At 38.1% G+C, this 25,000-nt stretch overlaps 1 protein-coding gene across 1 annotated transcript in view; it reads right to left on the reverse strand.

Moving 5' to 3' along the window:
• Positions 1 to 25,000, reverse strand: part of LOC105546482 — a 659,409-nt gene that overhangs the window by 318,290 nt on the left and 316,119 nt on the right. Inside the window, exon 6 of the mRNA XM_011989689.1 lies at positions 2,645 to 2,731. Within this exon, the coding sequence (XP_011845079.1) occupies positions 2,645 to 2,731 (87 nt within the window). The remainder of the gene's footprint in view (positions 1 to 2,644; positions 2,732 to 25,000) is intronic.

Consider the following 25,000-nt stretch of genomic DNA (forward strand, 5'->3'; position numbering starts at 1 on the left):
GATCTCGGCTCACTGCAACATCTGCCGCCCGGGTTCAAGCGATTCTCCTGCCTCAGCCTCCCATGTAGCTGAGATTACAGACACGCGCCACCACGCCTGGCTAATTTTGTGTATTTTAGTAGAGAAGAAGTTTCACAATGTTGGCCAGCATGGTCTCGATCTCCTGACCTCGCGTGATCCGCCCACCTCGGCCTCCCAAAGTGCTGGGATTACAGACGTAAGCCACCGCACCCAGCCTGTGTTTTCAAATATCCGATGTGAACTTGTTATCTTTGATAATGGAATGTTAGAAAATGGAGCTTACTGTATCATGCATATCAGACTAATCTTGACAGATCTAGTATCTGGTCACACGAAGTTTATGGGTTAATATGAAAGTGCAGGACTCTACATTATTCACTGGGTTTTGGACAAATATGTATCACATACATATTATGTGTGAGACACTAAGTGCTGGATATACAGCATCCAATGAATAAGATGCATAGAACTCCTTCCTCATGGAGTTTTCATTATATTTTCTTTTCTTGATACCATAAACAGAGTAGAGCTTAGCTATTAGGAGTGATCCTTTGGTTCGTGGAAACACCCTAGAAGGTGGTAGAAATATATAGCAGACTGATCTTTTACCAGTCACATTTGGCCCAGTGCATCTCATTTATATCATATGAATACACAGGGTTCCAGGGTAACAAAACATAACTTACAGAAGATCTAGGAGAATGGAGAAAACCTATTTTTCAACCATGAGTTCCTAAGCCATAGCATGTGTAACAAAGAGCCTAGATAGATGAAATGAAGATACATAAATCCTTACCTATTTTGAGAGAAAAAGAAATCTAAAGGCCAGGTATGGTGGCCTACCCCCTGTAATCCCTGCACTTCAAGAGGCCGAGATAGGTGGATTGCTTGAGCCCAGGAGTTTGAGATCAGCCTGGGCAACATGGTGAAACTCCATCTCAATTTAAAAAGAGACAAAATTAGCTGGGCGTAGTGGTGCACATCTGTAGCCCCAGCTACTCAGGAGGCTGAAGTGGGACAATCACCCGAGCCCAGGAAGTTGAGGCAGCAGAAAGCCGTGATCATGCCACTGCACTCCATCCTGGGTAAAGGGAGTGAGACGCTGTCTCAAAAAAAAATCTAAAATCTCTTTCCAATATATATAAAACGTATCTTGTAGTGAAGAAGGAACTTCAGAAAGAAGAGGAAAAAAATGCTGAGGAAGAAATGAAGGGAAAAATGAAAGCAGAGGAGAAGAAAAAGTGGGAAGGCAATTAGAAGGAAGTGGAGGAAATAAAAAACAATTGCGAAGGAGTTCATTAGAAAGGAGGCTCATTAGAAAGGTGGAACCCGCAGCTGGTAAGAGGGCCAGCCCCCACCTCCCACAGCACACACCAGCACGGATCTGGCTACAGGTAAATACACAGAAAGAGCTTCCTGCTCTGAAACGGGGTACCCCATGTTAGCTGCGGGAGTCAGACAATAGTAACTGACTAGGGAAGGGAAAAGGTGACCAGCAATGTTTTATAAAACTTACCTGTCTGTAGTTAGAACCATTCCTTATTCATTGAACACAACTTATTAAGTTACCTTTCCCAAATTAGGGAGTCCTCGCATTACAAACATTCCACCAAATATAACTATATATTGTGATTCCTAAGAAATTTAAACAGACTTCAATGGTAATTCAATCAACACCCCTCCCCAGAAATCACTAGAATTGTCTCTTTCTCCCCAAGTGTGTTTGGGTATATAGAAGGTCGAACTTTTCCAGCCTCACATCCACCCTGGCTTTTGAGCTACCAGTGAAAACTGACTCTGAGACTAAGTCCTTGTCTTATCTTGCACATAGGTCTTTTGATAATATCTGTGGATTCTGCATCATTTAAAAATAGGTTATCGAGAGCTACTTTGTAAAATAATCTTTGCACTATGCTTGAGTCCTTTTTGTGAGAATTTACCCTAGTGTTTTATGAAAAAGTGCAGACTCAATGACTGGCACCCACTGGTGGGATATGATCTAGACTGCAGCTGATTCTAAGTAACATTTGTCATTGTCAATATCACATCAATAACCTTTATAAAAACGCTGTTTTGTAAACTATAAAATATGTATAATACTATGCACTTAAGGAGCAATTCTGAATTATTATTTTACAACCACAACTAGTATTCGAGGTTATAGAAGAGGAAATTGCTATCATATCACTTCCCCTTCATAATTCTCAAAAGGGAGGTGGTGGTACCATGAATTCAAGGAAAGAACTTCAGTCATCACAGGATATGGGAATCTCACATGCTAGATGCAGTTTGTTGAAGAATGCTCATTTTAAACTCAAAAAGCAGAGATGCATTTGAAGGTGATGATGCTCCTCAGACACATACATGGGCCTTATGATGGCATCAAACTGTTCACAGTAGCATCAGATGAAAGCACATCGCTGTTTCTTCCATCTGACCAGCCCACTGTCCTTGATGAAAAATTACCTTCGCTGCCCATCATGTTGTTAGTGGTTAAAACTTATCATTTAAATTGTAAGCTGCAAAATCTAAATGGAACTGCATGGGTGATCTTTGTCACCTCATTTTCATGAATGGAAAAGAATATTCTGACACAAAAATTACATACTTAATTCTAGCTCACCTTCTCTGCTGACCTCCATCGCACACTGCCTTGGGTTTATTTCCTCATCCATCAGTGGGTCAAAGTAATTTCTGCCGTATTCATTTCCTGTGGAAAGTACACGAGGTAAGGGTCAGTGATTATTAGAAGCACATGAACCAAAATGTTAATTTTGAAATCGACACCAGCAAAGAAGGACCATTTTAGCTCTTTTATAAGCTTAATTTTTTTACAAGTCTTCCAGGCCTCCCTTTTTTGTAATTATCATCTTGCAAAAGGTCAGAAAGGTAATTCAAGAAACAAGTTCATGCTATCTTTCTGTTGCTAAAAAGTTAATGAGAAAATTATCAAATGTAGACTTTAGAATAATAATAAAAATCTTAAGCCAAACTATTTTGGGATATACTCATGAAATGGAAGTAGTTGGATTATAATGATGTGTAGAACTCACTGATGATTATATTTACTTACTTATATTTCACTAAGTGTATCATGGTGTTGTGTCTAGAATTCCACAGGCCATTTAGTACTATCTTAATTATGAAAAACTACAGCAGAATGTACATGTTGCTAGTTAGGTGAAAAGAAAGAGAGAGAGAAAGAAAGGGAGAGAGGGAGGGAGAAAAGAAAGGAAGGAAGGAAGGAAGGAAGGAAGGAAGGAAGGAAGGAAGGAAGGAAGGAAGGGAGGGAGGGAGGGAGGGAGGGAGGGAGAGGCTGGCTTATAGATCTTTCTTATGTCAACTTCAGTAACATGAAGGGAAGATACAAATGATTTAGCCATAAATTTATCCCACACACATCAACAATCTCAACACCGCTAACCAAAATTTCTCACATCACGTCTCCCACTTACTCTGTCCTTATCTTCATGATCAAACCGTAGCATGAGGTATAACTTTGTAATAGAGGAAAGGGTCTGCTATTAATTTTCCAAATCTAGTTTCATACTTCCTGCAGACTGAAATGTATATGTCTGTGGCTAGCAAAATGAACGCTACTCTGATGATAATTCAAGTTGCCTCAAACATTGCAAAAGAAATAAAGCCTTGTAGAATGAAAACAACAACTTTGAAAGTATGGTTCGCAGGGAAGGATTAATACATAACAGGTATACTGTGATATTCTTTAGTATATTTGTCTTAGGATCAAAAGTAATCCAAATGGCAGCTCCTTTTCCAAGGCTAAATGAAATTTTGATATGAACCTAGGTTTAATTTCTATTTCTGGACTGACACATTTTTGTGTCGGTCTCTGTTCTATCAACGCAGTTCGCAGTTAAGTACAAAAACTGAAAATCTGCTTTACCTTGAGGTCTCAATAGGGAAAGAATAAATGAGTTTCATTTTTGTTACTTTATCTGTCAACAACTACTAGGCTGATAGGAATCTTGGTGGTATGTAATCAAAGTCTTATGTACTGCAATAACACCATTCTTCCTCATTCACTGTAATTGTTTTGTTTTGTTTTGTTTTTCTCTACCACAAAGCACTGTGATACTCTAACTATGCCCTTTCATATGCTGGTAAAATAATTCACCTATATTAGCAGAAGGATGGTAGCATAGTCCTTATATTGTCAATCAACTACTGGTACCCATAGTCTGGAAGGTTCTCCAATCCAATACAAAACTCAAATTATTTGTCTTCTATAACTGACAAGTAAATATTACCAAGATAATCAAAACCTTGGAGGGTGAAAAAAGTTAAGTTATGTTTAACCAAAAGTCTGGAGTAGTGTATTTAGTTTTTAGGTTCTCAAACCATTTGCATCCCTGTTGTCAGTGGAGATGTTGGGGTCTTGTCCAGCTGCACATGAATGAGGCTTGCACCCTGGGAGCCTTCAGACCACCATTTCCCTTCAGAGCTCGATGCCTCCACACACAACTGGAAACAGGGCCCCTTAAGGTCTACACAGATTGTTCCTTCTGTGTTTCATGTGGGTTGACGTACATGTGTTAGGTTACAAGTGCCAATACTGGAGGGATTCATTTTGCGTTTCCCATTCTGGGATCCCACGTACAGCATTTTACAAGGAAAGAATTCTGAGGTCACTTGAGCAAAGAGACAGCTTTGACACTCTTAGTTCTGAAATCCTTTAAACATCCCCAAGTTCTATATTGTAATACATATCTAGAATTTATGTCTTTTTATAATTTAAATGCATTTTATTTTAATTTTACATTCTGTTAAGCATTGTTTTACAAATATAGTTTATACTCAACTATTGTCTGTCTTCCCCACTAAAATATAACCTCTGTGAATGCAAAGACATTATCTCTTAGCTCACTGCAGCACCCTCAGTGCCTAGAATATTACCTGTCTTATAATATGACCTGAATTCCTTAGTTAAATAAACTTCTCTTGGAAACCTATTGTAATACCCTAATCCTTTCATTGCCTAGATGTTCTCTCTTGATTAATTAACCTTTCATCACCTTTTATTCATATTTTTTCTCTATTCCCCCATCCCATCTCTCCTCCCCATCATCACCACCTACCCCTACACTTTTATTTTTAATTGAGTGCCTTCTAGGAACTGAGCACTGTCTGAATTTAAAAAACAAACACAACAACAACAACAACAACAGGAAAACTATGACCCCTGCCCTCAGAGCAGGGGAGAAGAAGGAAGCTAACATATACAATCTGGTATGATTTAAAGAATGGAATTCTGGTCGAGAATATCAGAGAAGCATCTACCCCATATTGGGGGTGTCAAAGAAGACTTCTTGGAGAAATGGCTACTGGAAATAAGTTTTTGGAAAGGTGATTAGGAATTAGCCAGTCAGAAATACAGGGGAAAGAAATTTTTGACATCTGGGCAAAGGAGAAAAGACTCCAGGTCATAAAGTCATGGAAAGTACAATTTGTTGGTAGGTGTTCCTCAATTTTTCTTGACCTCCTAAAGCTACAATTTAATAAAGTGAATAATGGAACCCAAACTTCTTCACTAGCCCCAGAATCAACGTTAACTAATGATTTTGCTGAAATTCCTAGTGCACTCTTGTACAGTGTCACCTTCCAATGTTTCATATTCATTCATTCATTCAACCAATACTCACTGAGTGCTCATTATGGGACTATAGCAGTAAAATGAAATACCCAAAAATCTCTCTCCTCACAGACCTTACATTCTGTGAGTGGAAGAATAAGCACAATAAATATGTATATTTTATAGTTTATTAGATAGTGAAAAGTGATGAGAAAAAAGTGCCAGGTAAGGATGGTCAGACCCCCAGGAAGGGGTGGGAGCTGCATCTCTTGCTTCCACCTTTGTGTCAAACAAAGGGTGCCACTTAGGATTAAGTCACTATGCTTTCAAGACAATTGAGAAAGTAAAGCTATAATGTATTTATTATTATTTTAATAAGCTATCCTTCTAATTGCTTGCATAACATAAGTCAGCCTATGAATCAAATAAAAACACACTCTCAAATATTAAAATGATTGTTTCTTTCTATTGCTATTCCTTGTCTTAATAAACCTATAATTTAAACACAGCAGGTAGAATTTAGAAGAGTAAACCCACGGAACCTGTTATAAATTTAGAAACAATGGACTCCATCATAACAGTAGCTCCTTTTGCCGCCTTTCATTGGGTGGAGTCAGGATTTAATGAAGTAGGATGGTTTTAAGGATATGGTGTATATTACCAGAAGGTAGATAGCTAATAGAATCAATTCCTAAAGTGTCCTAATCATTCAGAGTATGCTTTTGGATATATCTAAAATCATCTCACAGGAAAATTAACAGACCCACTGAGAAATTCAAAGTAGGGCATTTAGCAATACCAAAACGACAGATTTTAATATGGCTGATATTTAACTCCTTGTAATATTCAGATGAATATATGCCAATCCCATGTGTGTGTGTATACACATATATATGTTGAAGTATGGTTCTACATTGAAGCAAACAGATGTGATATATAAACGAATAAATCAGTAAATTAGTCTTCTCAATATTCTTGATACTCTATTTTTGCTTCCAACTTCCTAGTATTAGCTGCTTAATGTCTAGAATCGCATTAGTTAATTCATTTCTCGTGCTATCTTTTATTGAACTAGGAGAGGAAAACACACACACTTGCCTTCTGCCCTTCCACACATATCAGGTTTTCCTATCATTTAACTCAGAGCAGCACAGAACATAATCAGAGCTTTTACTTAAATTACACTGTACATGAACTTTGGTCAGGAAACCCTCTAGTGTGCATCCATGCAGTTCCTTGGGGGCTATAAGAGTGAGAATGAAATTGCCCACCAGAGGAAGGTTAGTAACAATCATCGAAGTGTCTTGACTCAACGAAGCAATCACTTCCTTTCAAATCAGCTACATTAGCTAGAGAGGAAGAAAACCCTAATGCATTTGTGTGTTTCTCAGGAGTTTTTTGTTTTGTTTTTTTTGGCCCCATTCTTGTTCTTTTCCTGTAAATCCACCTGCTTCAGCTCAGCTTTTCCTTGCCGATAACTGTGTTTTCTGTAATATACTATAAACTAAATAACTAAACAATTCGTATTTTATGATTACAACCATGCACCAAAATTTTACCACAGAGGACATTCTCCTGACAGCATTCTTTTTAAAGGCATAAAGCCGGGAAAAATAAAATTAAGTTTGATTCCTATGAACTTTATAAATAAATTTGGGAAAACATCATATTTTTTCCCACTTTGAAAATCCAATACAAGTATCTCCAGCTAAAATGTCCATGGGGCCAGAAAGTCTGCATAAATACAAAAACATAAGTTTAGAAATCAGGGGACTGCACTAGAATATAGGGGAATAGGGACAATGTCAAACCTAAACACACTGTACCATACTAAAATCCAAATACTATTTTTATAAAGTTGATTTACAAAACTATTTTGTAAATAAAAGGCAACTAAAAATACAAGAATATTTCTGAATGATAAAAAATAGTTATCCTAAACTAAGTCTTCATGTACTAAATATCAAAACAAAGCAACAACAACAACAACAAAAAAGCTCTCTTTTTTTTTTTAAACTTTAAGTTCCAGGATACATGTCCAGAATGTGCACGTTTGTCACATAGATATGTGTGTGTCATAGTGGTTTGCTGCACTTATCAACCAATCACCTAGGTTTTAAGCCCCGCATGCATTAGCTGTTTGTCCTGATGCTCTCCCTTCCCTTACCCCGCCCTCAACAGGCCTTGGTGTGTGATGTTCCCCTCCCTGTGTCCATATGTTCTCATTGTTCACCTCCCACTTATGAGTGAGAACATGCAGTGTTTGGTTATCTGTTTCTGCATTAGTTTGCTGAAAATCATGGCTTCCAGTTTCATCCTTGTCCCTGCAAAGGACATGATCCCATTCCTTTTTGTGGCTGCACAGCATTCCATGGTATACATGTACATTTTCTTTATCCAGTCTCAAAAAAATTAGTACAATGAAGACTTCGTTTAAGATAACTAACCCTTAAATATCAAAACAAAACAACAACCAAAAAACAACCAAAAAAACAGTTATCTTAAACTAAGTCTTCACTGTATTGAATATCAAACACACCAACACAAAACAACCAAACAAATAAAAAACCAATGACCAAAATATGAACTGTGACCTGGATATCCATCATGAATCTGATTATATAACATTCTCCTAGAAATCTTGGCCAAAGCATAACTGGGGAAAAATAAGGAAAATATGTGCCAAAGTTATTGAAAAAATCCTATGTTGCATACACATAGAACGACAATGTGATTTCATGCCATGAAAACAAGAGATTTGACTTAAAATCTTTCAGGACAGAGGAGATGTTATTTGAATAATATCTTGGTAAACAACCATATAATCATAAAGAATCATTAACTTTTCTAAATACCAACCATAGCCACTTTGAAGATATAATGATAAGTAACAAATCAAAACCTATTACAAAGCTCCAGATAACAGTCAATAATTAATTAATTAATACTAGACTTTCATAGGAATATATAGGTGATGATCAAGATTATTAATCTTATTCAGAAACCCAAACTGAAAGGCACATGAGTAACAACATAATTAAAAACAGAGTCAGAGATAGAAGAAAAATCTATACCATTTTTCTTTCCTTTTTTTAATTTTTGAGACAGAGTCGCATTCTGTCACCCAGGTTTGAATGCAGTGCCACCATCATAGCTCACTACATCCTTGAGCCTCACACTCCTGGGCTCAAGGGATCCCTTCACCTCAGCCACCTAAGTAGCTGGGACTACAGTCGTGCACCAACATGCCCAGTTAACTTTTTTATTCTTCGTAGAGGGGGAAATCTTGCCATGTTGCCCAGGCTCGTCTCAAACTCCTGGACTCAAGTGATCCTCTCACCTCAGCCTCCCAAGGTGCTGGGATTACAGGTATGCGCCACTGTATCTGGTCATCTTCTTCTTCTTTATAGAAAGGCTAATATGTGAAAATTGGTCAGTTGCTAACAGAATATTCAAGAACTGGTACCATGTTGGACAAATTAACTTTCTAAACTTTTTGTTTTTACTTCCTTCCCAAATCTTGTGGGTATTTGATATATCGGTGATTTGAAAATCTGAATAGGATAACAGTTGAAGTTTGCTAACAAATTCTAATCAATTGATCCATATTCTTTCTTCCCCAAAGCCCTCCTTCATGGTAAATTATGAGGCACTTTAACTTGCAAACCACCAGAGTGCTGTGGAGTGGCTAACTGCTGCTGGACTTTATCCCACGGTACCCGCAAGGCATTCATGCATCATGCACTCACTGGACCTAGAATCCTCAAGGAGCTGAAGCACGTCCTTAACTTCTAAACAGGAAGATGCTACCAGTACGTAAGTAATTGTGGTAATTCAAAGGTTAAGTATAAGTATATTGTTTTTTCTCATATTTAAAAGTTCCTCAAAAGTCATATCAAAGTAGGGTTTCTTTCCTGCGAGTTTGAAGCTTGACAACATTAGCTTACATGTAAATAAGTTAATGAGTAGAGTTTGGAAAGTTGCCTTTCAGATTATGAAGTACCTGATCTTAGACATCAATCACCCTTCCAATCTTTTCAATTTTGCCTTCATTCATTTAACAATTCATGCTCCTCGTGGATCTAAGATTACTTATATGTATGTATTGCATTTAAGGGCTCATTCCGGTAATAGTGTCTTTCAGCACACTGAAACATACTTCGATATGAAACAATCAATATAATGGGCTTTTGGGTTTAGTTTAATCAAAATAATCTTTTTTCTTAAAAACTTTGTAATTTATAGACAAAATCTATCTCATGAAGCAAAGGATTCAGGACTTCCCGTGTTTCTTTTTGCTTTTTATATTGGGTTTTTGGTCAATTATTCTGATAAAAGGTATGGAAAGCTTATTTTCTTGTTAATTTTTTTAACTTGATTTAAATTTTTAAAGCAACTTGCTGAAGGTCCAAGAAAGCTTATTTCCTACTAAATTGTTTTTGACAGCAAACAAAAAGTGTCCAAAAGAAACTCTAAATGAAATTATTTGGAGATTAAAGACTAATCTAAATTATGCTAAAAGCATAAAATACCAAGCACAGAAAACATATGCCGAAAGCATAAAATACTAAAGTCATGAGAAATTTTTCCAGTAAAATTTTTGTCATACTAAAATTGCAACTATTCACTTTGGGAGGCCGAGGAGGGTGTATTAACTGATGTCAGGAGTTCAAGACCAGCCTGGCCAACATGGCAAAACTCCATCTCTACTAAAAATACAAAAATTAGCTGGGCATCATGGTGCATGCCTGTAGTCCCAGCTACCCGGGAGGCTGAGACAGGAGAATGACTTGAACCTGAGAAGTGGAGCTTGTAGTGAGCCGAGACAGTGCCACTGTACTCCAGCCTGGGTGACAGAGGAAGACTCTGTCTCAAAAACATAAAATAGAAATAAGAATGGAACTATTGAATTCCAGCTAAAATGGTGACCAAATGAAGTTTGAAATGGATATGGAAATTAATTGATATAGTGAAACTTCATATTCTAGTAGCAAAAAAAAAAGAAGTCCTTTTGAAATTTTTATGTAATATTTAAGCAGAAGTAGGTACAATTTGGTAATCTGACCAATTGCTTAGACACTGACTGCATCACTAATATATTGGAAAACTGAAGTCTTTCCCAGGTTTTTTTTTTTTCCCTACATAGCTATGTTTATATTAAGAAAGTCATTGGACCTCTAAAAAAATCACCTATATCATCTCTAGTTTTACAGTTTCTATGAGTCTAAGATTCTCAAGCATCCTTTTTACTATCATATAGATTCTTGTGCTCACATTTTTATTTTAAAGGTATATAAATTTGAATGACATAGAAACCCACTGCTTTAAATGTATGAATCCATCTGTCATCAATGAGCTGGAATAGTAATGTCTTTGGAAGTTAAAATAATTCTTACAAAGATTGTTTCTTCAATGACCTATGGCAGATTTTATAAAACATTGTTTGCAAAATCATACACTGGAGGTTTCATTAACATGGATTCGAAGCGACAATGTAAAACTAACTATGCTTAAGAGTTAGTTAAGTGTCACCACTGGCATCAATTTCAGCATTAACAGAAACAGAAAAGGACAACACAAACAGATATTCTGCTAATTTCCTGGGCAAATCTGTCTGATTACTTGGGGGTAGGCAGTTCCCCTGAGAAAAAATAAATAAATAAATAAGTTTTTTCTTATTCTGCTGACATTTCTAAAACTCAAATGTTTGATTAAAATGCTCCTTCTCCAGCTGGACAAGCACCGTCCTGGAACTCTGCTGTTCCATTTTTTCATTTGCTTGTTTTTGTTGTTGTTGTTGTTTTTTAAACCAAAAAAAGACAGGAAAGGAAACAAATTTATTTTTATAAACTGACCAAATATTTTATACATCTAATATCTATATAAAATATTTCTGTATTTCAGTAAAAAGGGTGCTTTCCTGAGGATTTATTTTTAGCCTTCCAAATCAATGAAAGAGATTGAAACCACTTAGGATCCCAATGGTTTCTGAAGACACAAATCCAGGTCAGTTCAATAAACCTAAAGAAAATGATTTTCCTATATATTTTCTTTTTCTTAATAATTGTTTAAATGTCTCAAAGCAAAAAAAAAAAACTATTTTGTAAATGGTCTATAAATTTTATTTAGCACTTGTTTTCCATCTTAAGGGAAAAACAGCTATAAATGAAAAAAATGTAAACAGTTTTATACAATATCACTTCTAAAATAATCTAGGCTACGTGCACTACTGGGAAAAACAATTCTCATCACATATTTGCTCAGACAATTTGAATTATGCACTTAACACAAGTGCTTATGTTATTTCTATTACAAATTTTTGTACATGTGTATTTCTAATGGCCATAGTGGTCTCAAGGTAAATTTAGGGTCACAGTTATTACCCTAACCCAGGATTTCTCCACCTCAGGCACAACCACTATGGATCCCTATCCTTTATTCTAACTACCTCTCATCTCTTCCAGAAGGATCTAAGTCCTGAGATCACACATGCTCAGAACTCATTCCTCTCCACATTTCTGGAATGTCTGCCATTTTCCTTCCCTACTCTCAGCCTTCAGCATTGCTGCCTGCTGTCAAGGATTCTATGCTGACCACCATGCTCTACAAACCACCAGCGTCTCCACATCCATCATGAAACAACTGGTGGCACCTCCAGTCCACAAAGCCACATGGATAACACTTCCTGTCAGTGCCAGAGCTGCTGCTGGGGTCACCTCCATTGACTACTGTCGCCTCTAACACTGATTCTTGCTGGTGCCCATTGCAGGCCATGCCACATTCTCTCCAGTATCTTCCTGGTTCTGATCAAACCTTGCACTCACACCTCTGTCCATCCGATGTTCTATCAGCAATGCTAAGTGAAGGGGTCCAGTATATGTCATCTCCCAGCTCCTACCCACCACATGCTGCTCCTCCATGTTACACAGAGGCCCCCTACAACTGATGGAGATCTCAGTTTTTACTCCAAGCCCCTCCCACTAACTCCCCAGAATAAATGCCTGAGGATTAGACCACAGGACAATACAATTGGCAAACATTGTACTGTAATCAAAATTACCTTTCCTCTCTGGTCCTGAGATATTGGCATGAGATCAAGCTTGTGTGCCTGACTGTCTTTTTCCTTAAAATTAGTCTCTTCCCAGGAGGCATCTTAGTCTTTCTTAAAATGAAATGCAACAAATGAACTAGTCGAATGGTGACAAAAGACAGCTTAGTGAAGTTGAATTTAATATGAAATTTCATTAATATAGTACAGCTTCTTATTCTAATTGACAAAAAGTATTTCTTTTTAATTTCACCCAATATTTAAAGGGAACTAAGTTTAAAAAAGACAGCATTTTTGGGGTCCAAGTGCTAAGATATTGACCACATCATTGATGTATCAGAAAATCTAAATTTCTGTCTCAGATTTTTCATTGCAAGCCTGTGTTCATTTTAGGCCCCTTTAATCCACAAATCCTCAGATGTGCTCAGTCCTAAACTGAACATGGCTTAACTTAACTGAACTGGAATCCCAATTATACTATTATGGTATGTCTATACACACACACACACACACACATACACACACACACACACACACACGCTTTTGTTTTGGCCATATATCTACAAATTCATTCTTTTATTCATTGAATGAAAGAAAAAGTATTTATAAAATAGATGTCAAAATTGTATATGAGCACATATTATGTGTTTGAGAGTGCCAGATGAATCTTGATCAACTGTAATTTTTTTTTTTTTTTTTTTTTTTTGAGATGGAGTCTCTCTCTGTCGCCCAGGCTGGAGTAGAGTGGCGCAATCTCAGCTCACTGCAATGTCTGCCTCCCGGGTTCAAGCAATTGTCCTGCCTCAGCCTACCGAGTAGCTGGGATTTCAGGCATGCACCACCACGCCTGGCTAATTTTTGTATTTTTAGTAGAGATGGGGTTTCGTCATGTTGGCCAGGCTGGTCTCAAACTCCTGACCTCAGGTGATCCAACCACCTTGGCCTCCCAAAGCGTTGGGATTACAGGCGTGAGCCACCGCGCTCAGCCAGATCAACTGTAATCTAAACACAGGAACATCTTGTTTGATTGCTCTTCACTTTATTGTGCTTTGCAGATAACGTGTTTTTCACAAATTGAAGGCTTTTGGCAACGTGCATGAAGCAACTCTATCAATGCCATTGTTCCAACAGTATGTGCTCACTTCATGTCTCTGTGTCACATTTTGGTAATTCTCTCAATATTTCAAACTTTTTCATTACGTTGTCTGTTACAGTGATCTGTGATCAGTGATAGTTGACATTACTGTTATAACTGTTTTGTGGCACCATAAACCATGCCCATATAAGGCAGCAAGCTTAATAGATAAATGTGTGTGTTCTGACTGCTCCACTGACCAGCTATTCTCTTTATCCCCTATGTTTCTCCCTCTACTCAGGCCCCCTATTCCCTGAAACACAATATAGAAACTAAACCAATGAATAACCCTACAGTGGCCTCTACGTGTTCAAGTGAAAAAAAGAGTCATACATCTGTCACTTTATTCAAAAGCTAGAAATGATTAAACTTAGTGAGGAAGGCATGTCGAAAGGTGAGACAGACGGAAAGCTAGACTTCTTGTACCTACCCAACCTCCTCATTGCAAATGCAAAGGAAAAGCTCTTTACAGAAATTAAAAGTGCTACTCCAGTGAGCACATGAATTATAAGAAAGCAAAAGAGCCTTGCTAATATGGAGAAAGTTCTAGTGGTGTGGATAGAAGATGGAATCAGCCACAATATTCCCTTAAACCAAAGCCTAACCCAGAGCAAGACCCTAGCTTTCTTCAATTCTGTGAAGGCTGGGAGAGGTAAGAAAACTGCAGAAGAAAAAAATGAAGCTAGAAGAGGTTGGCTGGTGAGGTTTCAAGAAAGAAGCCATTTCCATAACAGAAAAGGGCAAGGTGAAGCAGTAAGTGCTGATGCAGAAGCTGCAGCAAGTTATCCAGAAGATCTAGCTAAGATCATTGATGAAGGTGGCTGTGTGAAAGAATAGATTTTCCATGCAGATGAAATCACCTTCTGTTGGAAGAAGATGCCATCGAGAACTTTCACAGCTAGAGAGAAGTCAGTGCCTGTCTTCAAAGCTTCAAAGAACAGTTGGACTCACTTCTTAGGGGCTAATGCAGCTGATCACTTTAAGCTGAAGCCAATACTATGTACCATTCTGAAAATCTTAGGGCCCTTAGGAATTATACTACATCTGCCTGTGCTCCATAAATGGAACAAGAAAGCCTGGATGACAGCACATCTGTTAACAGCTTGTTTTACTGAATATATTAAGCACACTGTTGAGACCACTGCTCAGAAAAAGAGATTTTTTTTCAAAATATTACTTCTCATTGACAGTGCACCTGGTCCCCAAGAGCTCCTGATGGAGAAGCACAAGGAGATGAATGTTGTTTTCATGCTTGCTAACACAACATCCATTCTGCAGTCCACGGATCAAGGAGTAGTTTTGACTTTCAAATCTTATTATTTCAGAAATACATTTCATAAAGGTACGGATCCCATAGGTAGAAATTCCTCTGTTGGATCTAGGCAAAGGAAATTAAAAACCTTCTAGAAAGGATTCACAATTATAGTTGTCATTAAGAACATTTGTGATTCATGGGAGGAGGTCAAAATATCAACATTAACAGGAGTTTGGAAGAAATTGATTCTGACCCCCATGGGTAACTTTGAGGGGTTCGAGACTTCCGTGGAGGAATTAACTGCAGATGTGGTAGAAATATCAAGAGAACTAGAGTTAGAAGTAGAGGCTGAAATAGACAGAAACGCTGCAATCTCCTGATAAAACCTGAATGGATAAGAAGTTGCTTTCTGTGAATGAGCAAAGACAGTGGTTTTTTAAGATGGAGTCTTCTCCCAGTGAAGATGCTGTGAACATTGTTTGAAATGATGGCAAAGGATTTAGAATATTACATAAACTTAGTTGACAAAGCAGCTATAGAGTTTGAGAGGACTGACTCCAATTTTGAAAGTTCTAATGTGAGTGAAAGGCTATCCAACAGCATCACATGCTAGAGAGAAATCTTTTGTGAAAGGAAGAGTCAATTGCTGTGGCAAACTTCATTGTTGTATTATTTTAAGAAATTTCCACAGCCACCCCAACTTCAGCAACCACCACTGACCAGTCAGCAGCCATCAACATTTAGACAACACACCCCACTAGCAAAGATTATGACTCACTGAAGGCTCAGAGGATTGTTGCAATTTTTAGCAGCAAAGTATTTTTTAAATTAGGACACATACATATTTTTGAACATAATGCTACTGCACACTTTATAGACTACAGTGGAGTGTAAACGTAAGTTTTATACGCACTGGGAAACCAATACATTTACGTGTGTCACTGTTTTGTGATATTCATGTTATGGTGGTGGTCTAGACTAGCTCTGCAATATCTCTAAAGTATGCCTGCAGTTACCTTCATGGTAACTCTGCTTACATAATATATTTCATAAACATAGAAATCCTTTATGTCTTTTCTGTTTATTTTTATATTTCTCATACCTGGCATAGTGCCTGAAAAAAAGGAAATGTTCAGTAAACATGCTTTTCAACGAATGAGGAGGAAGAAATGGAGAGACACATCAAGCATTTTTGATGTTTTATATATCTAACTTCTGATCAAAACGTTGAATAAATTATGTCCCACTCATCATGCATATACCACTTCTGTTTTCAATGATGTTGTACTGACATTATTAGCAATAGGAGGCAGCCAGTAAATAATCCAAGCCATACAAACCATAGGAACATTTATCAGATTTTTCTTTGGCTTATTTGTCATTGTTGTCTTGCATCCCTTTCCCCTCCCTAATGGCATCACAATTTCCTAGTTTCATTGTGTACAGTCTCGGTGTCCTAGTAACTCCAGATTCCTCTCTCCAACTACAGAAGCCAAGGAGGGCTTGACAGAACCTACTTCTCCTATCCTGTGATAGAGCCAGGAGGCAAGCAAGTGGCCTACGCATGGCGAGTCAAATGTTCTGCCCCTAAGACTTAGAATTTTGGATAAGTGAAGCAAGGATGGAAAGAACACTTGGCATTTACTCATCACAGTGGTAAGAGCTGTTTCAAAACCAGACTGCTCCTGCTATGGGACAGTTACTGTGTTTCCAACTTCCTGTAGGCATCTTGGGTTTTGCCCATTTCCACTATTGAATCTCAGAGCTCATGAAATCATTCTGCTTGAATTAGTAAGAGATGGTTTCTGTTGTTACCACCAAGGAGCTCTAAGTGGCACATGTTCACACAAGCATTATAGCAGCCAGTCTGCATCCTTGGAAGATGCCACCGAGTGATGTCCAGCAAAAGAGTACAGAAACAACTGCAATGCACAACTCCCAGGAGAAAAGAGGGAAAAGCAGGGTTGTATTCCTTGATATTGTCAATTATGCTTTTTTTAGTAAGTATAGCTATGCCAGGCTTAAGCAATAATGTACACAATTAATCACATTCGTTTCTTTTCCACTTAGTTTTGAAATAACCTCAACAAAAGTTAAAAATTAAAAGGGAAAAACTTCCCAAGTGCAATTTTTAAAATTCACCATAAGGCTGGGCATGGTGGCTCATGCCTGTAATCCGAGCACTTTGGGAGGCTGAGGCAGGTGGAACACCTGAGGTGAGGAGTTCGAGATCAACCTGGCCAACATGGTGAAACCCCGTCTTTACTAAAAATACAAAACTTAGTGAGGTGTGGTGGTGGGTTCCTGTAATCCCAGCTACTTAGGCTGCTGAGGCAGGAGAATCGCTTGAACCCAGGAGGCAGAGGTTGCAGTGAGCTGAGATTGTGTCACTGCACTCCACCCTGTGCGACAAGAGTAAGACTCCGTCTCAAAAACAAAAACAAACAAACAAACAAACAAAAAACTTACCATGAGTTTACCTGTTCCACTATTCACGTCTATAATTATTTCTTTTTCTTTCTATCTATAATCTTCCTATAGCCCCTTCTCACATCTGTCCCACATTACATTTTATTGCCATTTAGAATTAGCCCAGGAGTTAGAGGCCAGCCTAGGCAACATCGTGAGACTCTGTTTCTATAAAAAATAGATATAAAAAATAAAAAATAGAACTCAGGTATTAACTCTATTTTTAGTATCACCATATTATACATTTGGAATAGTAAAGGTGCCCTTTCTCCCCACCCAGGTTAGGAACAAAAACCAACTCTCTTTGTAAAGTCCTAAGCAGTTATGGCTTCTCTACGCATCTCTTTTCAACTATGATAATTCCGGATATGCTGTTATCATCTAGCAAATCATCTTCAGGCAGGATGTGAGGGGCAGTGAGCACTGAGGATGGGCTGAGACAGTGCAATCAGGGAAGCAGTGTGCACACAACAAACACTGGTTCTGGGCAAGATGGAGCAGAAGACGTGCAGCCCAGCAAAGGACACGAACAGACACTTCTGAAAAGAAAGCATTCATGCAGCCAATAGGCATAGGAAAAAAACCTCAATATCACTGATCATTAGAGAAATGCAAATCACAATGAGATACCATCCCACGCCAGTCAGAAAGGCTGTTACTAAAAAGTCAAAAAATAAATAAATAAATAGCAGATGCTGGTGAGGTTGCGGAGAAAAGGGAACACTTAGGCACTGTTGGTGGGCGGGTAAATTAGTTCAACCCCTGTGGAAAACAGTATGGCAATTCCTCAGAGCTAAAAGCAGAACTACCATTTGACCCAGCAATCCCATTATTCGGCATATACACAGAGGAATATAAATCATTCTACCATAAAGACACATGCACGTGAAAGTTCATGGTAGCACTATTCACAATAGTGAAGACATGGAATCAACCAAAATGCCCATCAGTGACAGACTGGATAAAGAAAATGTGGTTCATATACACCATGGAATACTATGCAGTTGTAAAAAAGAATGATGTCATGTCTTTTGCGGGAACATGGATGGAGCTGGAGGCTGTTATCCGTAGCAAACTAAATACTGCATGATCTCATGTATGAGTAGGAGCCAAATGATAAGAACTTACAAACACAAAGAAGAAAACAACAGACACCGCTGTCTATTTGAGGGTGGAGGGTGGGAGGAGGGAGAGGAGCAGAAAAGGTAACTATTGGATACTGGGCTTAATACTTGGGTGATGAATTAATACCTGGGTAATGAAATAATCTGTACAACAAGCTCCTGTGACATGTGTTTACCTAAGTAACAAACGTTCACATGTACCCCCAAACCTAAAATAAGTGTTAAAAAGTTGTATGACTTTTAAAAATCCTTCTAATAAATCTTTGCATTCATACTTTAAAAAATTACATATATGCAAATTTGTCTGGGAATGTACAGCATGGGGTGTTTAACGTTTCTGCTAATTGTCTGCTTACAAGTGCAAGGCCAGTGGGAATTGAAAGAAAAGTGTGATGCAGAGCCTGGCAGACTTTCATCAGAAGTGGGGGAGCAAAGGCAGAGCAGGCCAGGAGGGGATACAGCCACAGTGAGAAGGAAGGACTGAGAGTTCAATTCTGTTCTGTTGTTTTCCATTTGCACCTTGCAAAAGTGACTATTACTATCTGGGCATGGTGGCTCACGTCTGTTACTCCTGGTCCCAAGCAATCCGCCTGGCACCAGGAGTTTGAGACCAGCCTGATCAACATGGGGAAACCCCATCTCTACTGAAAATACAAAAATTAGCCAGGTGTGGTGACGTGTACCCGTAGTCCCAGCTACTCGGGAGCCTGAAGCATGGGAATTGCTTGAACCCGTGGGGTGGAGGCTGCAGTGAGCTGAGATAGTGCCACTGCACTCCAGCCTGGGCAACAGAGGAAGCTAGACTCTGTCTCAAAAAAAAAAAAACAAGGCTGATATCAACTTACAGTGTCAGCTCTGCTGCACATTGTCATTTTCCCTGAAGAATGTTTAGATGAATAAGTTTCTAAGGATGCCTTAACATTGGAGTCTCCAGGTGGGATTTGAGGATATACGAAGGCCTTCCAAATGATCTCGAAATCACAGCAATTGGTAGTTGCCTACTTTGGCTAGTCCTGAAGATCAGTGTGTCCTTACTTTAATTACTTTTCTACTATACAAGGAGACTCAATCCATCATAAACTTGAAATCTTTTTTATAAAGATTTGGTTCTAGAAAATCCCTCTCCTAGACATTTCCTTCCTAATTTAAATTGCTATTTGGCAAATAATTTTTCATTTCCTTGAGGGAATTTGAATAAAGTCATGTTGGAATTCTGCCATTACATACAATGCATTTCTTTAAAAAGCATCTTAAAGGAAGAAATGTATTCATATTTACTTACCAGATGATAATTTGTGCTAATTGTAATATTACTGTGGGGAAAATTTGTAACTACTCTATTTTCTCTAAGTAACCACATTGGCAGTTAATATAAATGTCCTTTTAAAAATTGTATTAACAAGAAACACTGTTCTATGATATCTAGTGGTTTCTACACGCACGTATTTCAAATATTCTTCTTTGTTCACAGACCATAAAATTGCATGTATCATTTGCAATTGAATTTTTTCAGAAGTCCCCTCAAAGGGAATAGGGAAAGGTAAAAATGCATCACATAATTTTTTTAAGTTGGCTATATTCCAGAATACAGAGAGTGTAACTCCTGCCTCTGTCAGTAACTGGCTGGATTTGTAAGGATGATAAATCATTCCTGGATTTTTCATCCAAAGTTCCTTCTCTTTGGTTTCTTCCTCTCTGCTTTATTTTTGGCTTACAAATTTGGCTCCTCCCATCTTCCCAAACCAAACTGATGATCACGCGTGAAAATAACTACCTTCATGCCTAGTCTTTCCTAAGACACAGGGACTAAACCTATAACAGTATGCCTATAGAGCACTTGAAGTGGGGCTAACTCACATTGAGGTTTGCTGTCAGTGTAATGATTCACACTATGTTTTAAAGATTTCATACAAAAAAGGGAAAATATTTCAGTTTTACATTGGTTATAAGTTGAAATGATAATATTTTAGAGATCTTGGTTTAAATAAAATACATTATTAGAATTAATTGAGCTTTTTGAAAAAATCTTGTTATGGTAGCTCTCAGAAATTGTATTTCTTTATTTTTTACTTTAGAGATGGGGTCTTGCTCTGTAGGTTAGGCTGAAGTGCAGTGACATGATCATAGCTCACTGCAGCCTCTGACTTCCTGGGCTTAAGTGATCCTCCCACCTCATCCTACCGAGTAGCTGGAATTACAGGTGCCTGCCACCATCCCTGACTAATTTCTTTTTTTGGGGGGATGGGGTCTCACTTTGTTGCCCAGGTTGATCTCAAACTCCTGGCTTTAAGTGATCCTCCAGCCTCAGCTTCCTAAAGGGAGAAAATTTAAAATTATGTATGTGGCTCTCTTTACTTTCTATTAGATAGTGCTTGCCTGTAACATGTACTTACATCCTAAGACACAGATGGCATCCTTCTTATAACCTCACTTTTCTCTCTCTCTCTAACACCTGATATATCATAAGTGTAATTATTCACCATGCCTCATTTTATTGAGTTTCAAACAGCTAAATCATCAAGTAGTACTCTACTTCCGACCTGAATATCAATCTAAAAACTTAAAAATTTGAGATTTTTCACAAAGGTTTCCTAGTCTTTTTCAGCCCCTAGGGAATAAGAATTCTTACTGAAGAAATCTGAATACCTCTGCCAAATATAAATTTGTAAAGAAGGGCTGCTCCATCTTCCATTTTGGGCTAAAGGACACATTTTTACCTCCAGGATCTAGCTGGGAAATACTCTAGCTCAATAAGAAGACCATTTCTGTCAAGGGAACCAAAGAGCTAAAATGTGCCTGCCCCAGGGCTGACGATACCAGAAGTTCATCTTCGGAGTCAAGAGTTGACTGAGAGGCCAAATGGATGCCAAGGGACTCTAACCCTCCCTTCCTGTTCCTGTGCATTCATCTTCTTTCCTGCATCTTCTCCCCCAGTCTATGGATTTGCTGACCTTGCATGTCTGGCCAAGCTCTAGAGTTTCCTTTCTGATTACGTCATGCAGCCACACCAGATGTCATGCTGACATTCCCACACAATGCCCTGTCCTTTTATCAGGTGACATCACCCCTAATAAAGAGAGAGAGAGATGCAACAGAGGAGTAAAATGCATACACCACAGAACCAAACAAGTCCTCCTTTAAATCTCTCATCATAGCACACATTGTATGCTTTACCTTAGCCAAGCTACAACCTTGATTTCCTCATCTATAGGATGAGGATAATAATAAAACGTACTTTGGGCAGGGCCTGCTAGTTGACCCCAATATACATTCTCTTATTTAATAATAGAAACCGGCCAGGCACGGTGGCTCATGCCTATAATCCTAGCATTTTGGGAGGCCAAGGCGGGCAGATGACTTGAGGTTAGGAGTTCAAGACCAGCCTGACCAACATGGAGAAACTCCATCTCTACTAAAAATACAAAAATTAGCCAGGCGAGGTGGCAGGCACCTGTAATCCCAGCTACTTGGGAGGCTGAGGCAGGAGAATCACTTGAACTCAGGAGGCAGATGTTGCAGTGAGCCGAGCTCATACTACTGCACTCCAGCCTGGGCTACAGAGCAAGACTCCATCTCACATAATAATAATAACAACAACAATAATAATAATAATAATAATAGTAGCCTTCTTCCTTCTTCTTGTTGCTTGTTTGTTAGCTGCTGAGTTCTTTTTTTCGCCTCTTTTGTTGCTGCTTGTTGCAGCTTGTATACAAACAGAAATGGTATATCTATCTCTCTCTCTGGCAAAAGGCATAGAAACAGAAACGGCATATCTAACTACCTGTATGTGGCCTTTTTCTTTTCTGCAAGTGCCTGAAACATAAATGTGACATCAAGTCATCTTGGACCATGCAGATGAGAACAACAGCTTGGGGATTACAGAGTAATAAAATGGAAAGAAGACAAGAAATAACCAAAATCAGAGCTGAACTGAGGGAAACTGAGACACAGGAAACCATTCAAAAGATCAATGAATCCAGGCGCTGGTTGAAAACATCAATAAAATAGCTAGAATGCTAGCTAGACTAATAAAGAATAAAAGAGAGAAAATCCAAATAAACACAATCCAAAACAAGAAGGATATTACCACAGACTCCACCGAAACACAAACAACCATCAGAGAATGTTATGAACATCTCTATGCATATAAGCTAGAAAATCTAGAAGAAATAGATAAATTCCTGGACTCCCAAGACTGAACCAGGAAGAATTTAAATCCCTGACCAGACCAATAACAAGCTCTGAAATTCAATCAGTTATAAATAGCCTACCAACCAAGAAAAGCCCAGGACCAGATGGATTCACAACTGAGTTCTACCAGATGTACAAAGAACAGCTGGTACCATTCCTACTGAAGGTATTTTTTTAAAAAAATGAGGAAGAGAGAATCCTCCCCTAACTTATTCTGTAGTCCAGCATCATCCCGCTACTAAAACCTAGCAGAAGCACAATAACAAAAAAACTTCAGGCCAGTATTCTTGATGAACATAGATGTAAAACTCCTCAGCAAAATATTGGAAAACTGAATCTAGCAGCACATCAAAAATCTTATCCAACAAAATCAAGTAGGCTTTATACCTGGGATGCAAGATTGGTTCAGCATACACAAATCAAAACATGTGATTCATCACATAAACAGAACTAAAGACAAAAACTATGTAATTATCTCAATAGATGCAGAAAAGGCTTTTAGTAAAATTCCACACCCCTTCATGTTAAAAACTCTCAATAAACTAGGTATTGAAGGAATATACCTCAAAATAATAAGAGCCATCTATGACTAACCTACAGCCAACATCACACCGAGGGCAAAAGCTGGAAGCATTCCCTTTGAAAACTGGAACGAGACCAAGATGCCCTCTCTCACCACTCCTATTCAACATAGTATTGGAAGTCCTGACCAGAGCAAACAGGCAAGAGAAAGAAATAAAGGGCATCAAAATAGGAAAAGAGGAAGTCAAACTATCCCTGTTTACAGATGACATGATCCTATAACTAGAAAACCCCATGGTCTCAGCCCAGAAGCTCCTTAAGCTAATAAAACAACTACAGCAAAGTCTCAGGATACAAAATCAATGTGCAAAAACCACTAGCATGCCTATATACCAATAACAGTCAAACTGAGAGCAGAATCAGGAATGCAATCCCACTCACAATTGCCACACATGCACACAATAAAATACTTAGAAATACCAGTTAACCAGAGAAGTGAAAGATCTCTACAACGAGGGCTACAAAACACTACTCAAAGAAATCAGAGATGACACAAACAAATGGAAAAACATTCCATGCTCATGAATAGGAAGAATATATCCTTAAAATGGTCATACTGCCCAAAGCAATTTATAAATTCAATGCTATTCCTATTAAACTACCAATGACATTCTTCACGGAACTAGAAAAAAAATTTTTAAATTCATACATTACCAAAAAAGAGCCTGAATAGCCAAAGCAATCTTAAGCAAAAAGAACAAAGCTGGAGGCAGCATGCTACACAACTTCAAACTATATTATAGGACTACAGTAACCAAAACAGCATGGTACTGGTACAAAAACAGACACATAGACAAATGGAACAGAATAGAAACTCCAGAAATAAGGCCACACACCTAAAACTATCTGATCTTTGACAAACCTGACAAAAACAAGCAAAGGGGAAAGGACTTCCTATTTAATCTTTAGGACTTCCTAAAGATTGAAACTGGATCCCTTTCTTACACTGTATACAAAAATCAACTCAAGATGGATTAAAGACTTAAATGTAAAACCCAAAACTACAAAAACCCTGAAAGATAACCTAGGCAATATCATTCTGAACACAGGCATGGGCAAAGATTTAATTACAAAGACATCAAAAGCAATTACAATGAAAGCAAAAATTGACAAATGAGATGTACTTAAACTAAAGAATTTCTGGACAGCAAAAGAAATTATCAGCAGAGTAAGCAGATAACCTACAGAATGGGAGAAAAATTTTGCAGACTATGCATCTAACAAAGGAATAATATTCAGCATCGATAAGGAACTTAAACAAATTTACAAGAATAAAACAAACAACCCTGTTAAAAAGTGGGAAAAGGACATGAACAGACACGTCTCAAAAAAGAATATCATGCGGTCAACAATTATATGAAAAAAAAGCTCAACATAACTGATTATTAGAGAAATACAAATCAAAACCACAGAGAGATACCATCTCACGCCAGTCAGAATGGCTATTATTAAAAAATCAAAAATAACAGGTGCTGGTGAAGTTGTGGAGAAAAAGGAATACTTACACACAGTTGGTAGAAGTGTAAATTAGTTCAACCATTGCAGAAGACAGTGTGACGATTTCTCAAAGACCTAAAATCAG

The sequence above is a fragment of the Mandrillus leucophaeus genome, unplaced genomic scaffold (assembly GCF_000951045.1).
Source record: "Mandrillus leucophaeus isolate KB7577 unplaced genomic scaffold, Mleu.le_1.0 Scaffold36, whole genome shotgun sequence".
Classification (NCBI taxonomy): domain Eukaryota; kingdom Metazoa; phylum Chordata; class Mammalia; order Primates; family Cercopithecidae; genus Mandrillus; species Mandrillus leucophaeus.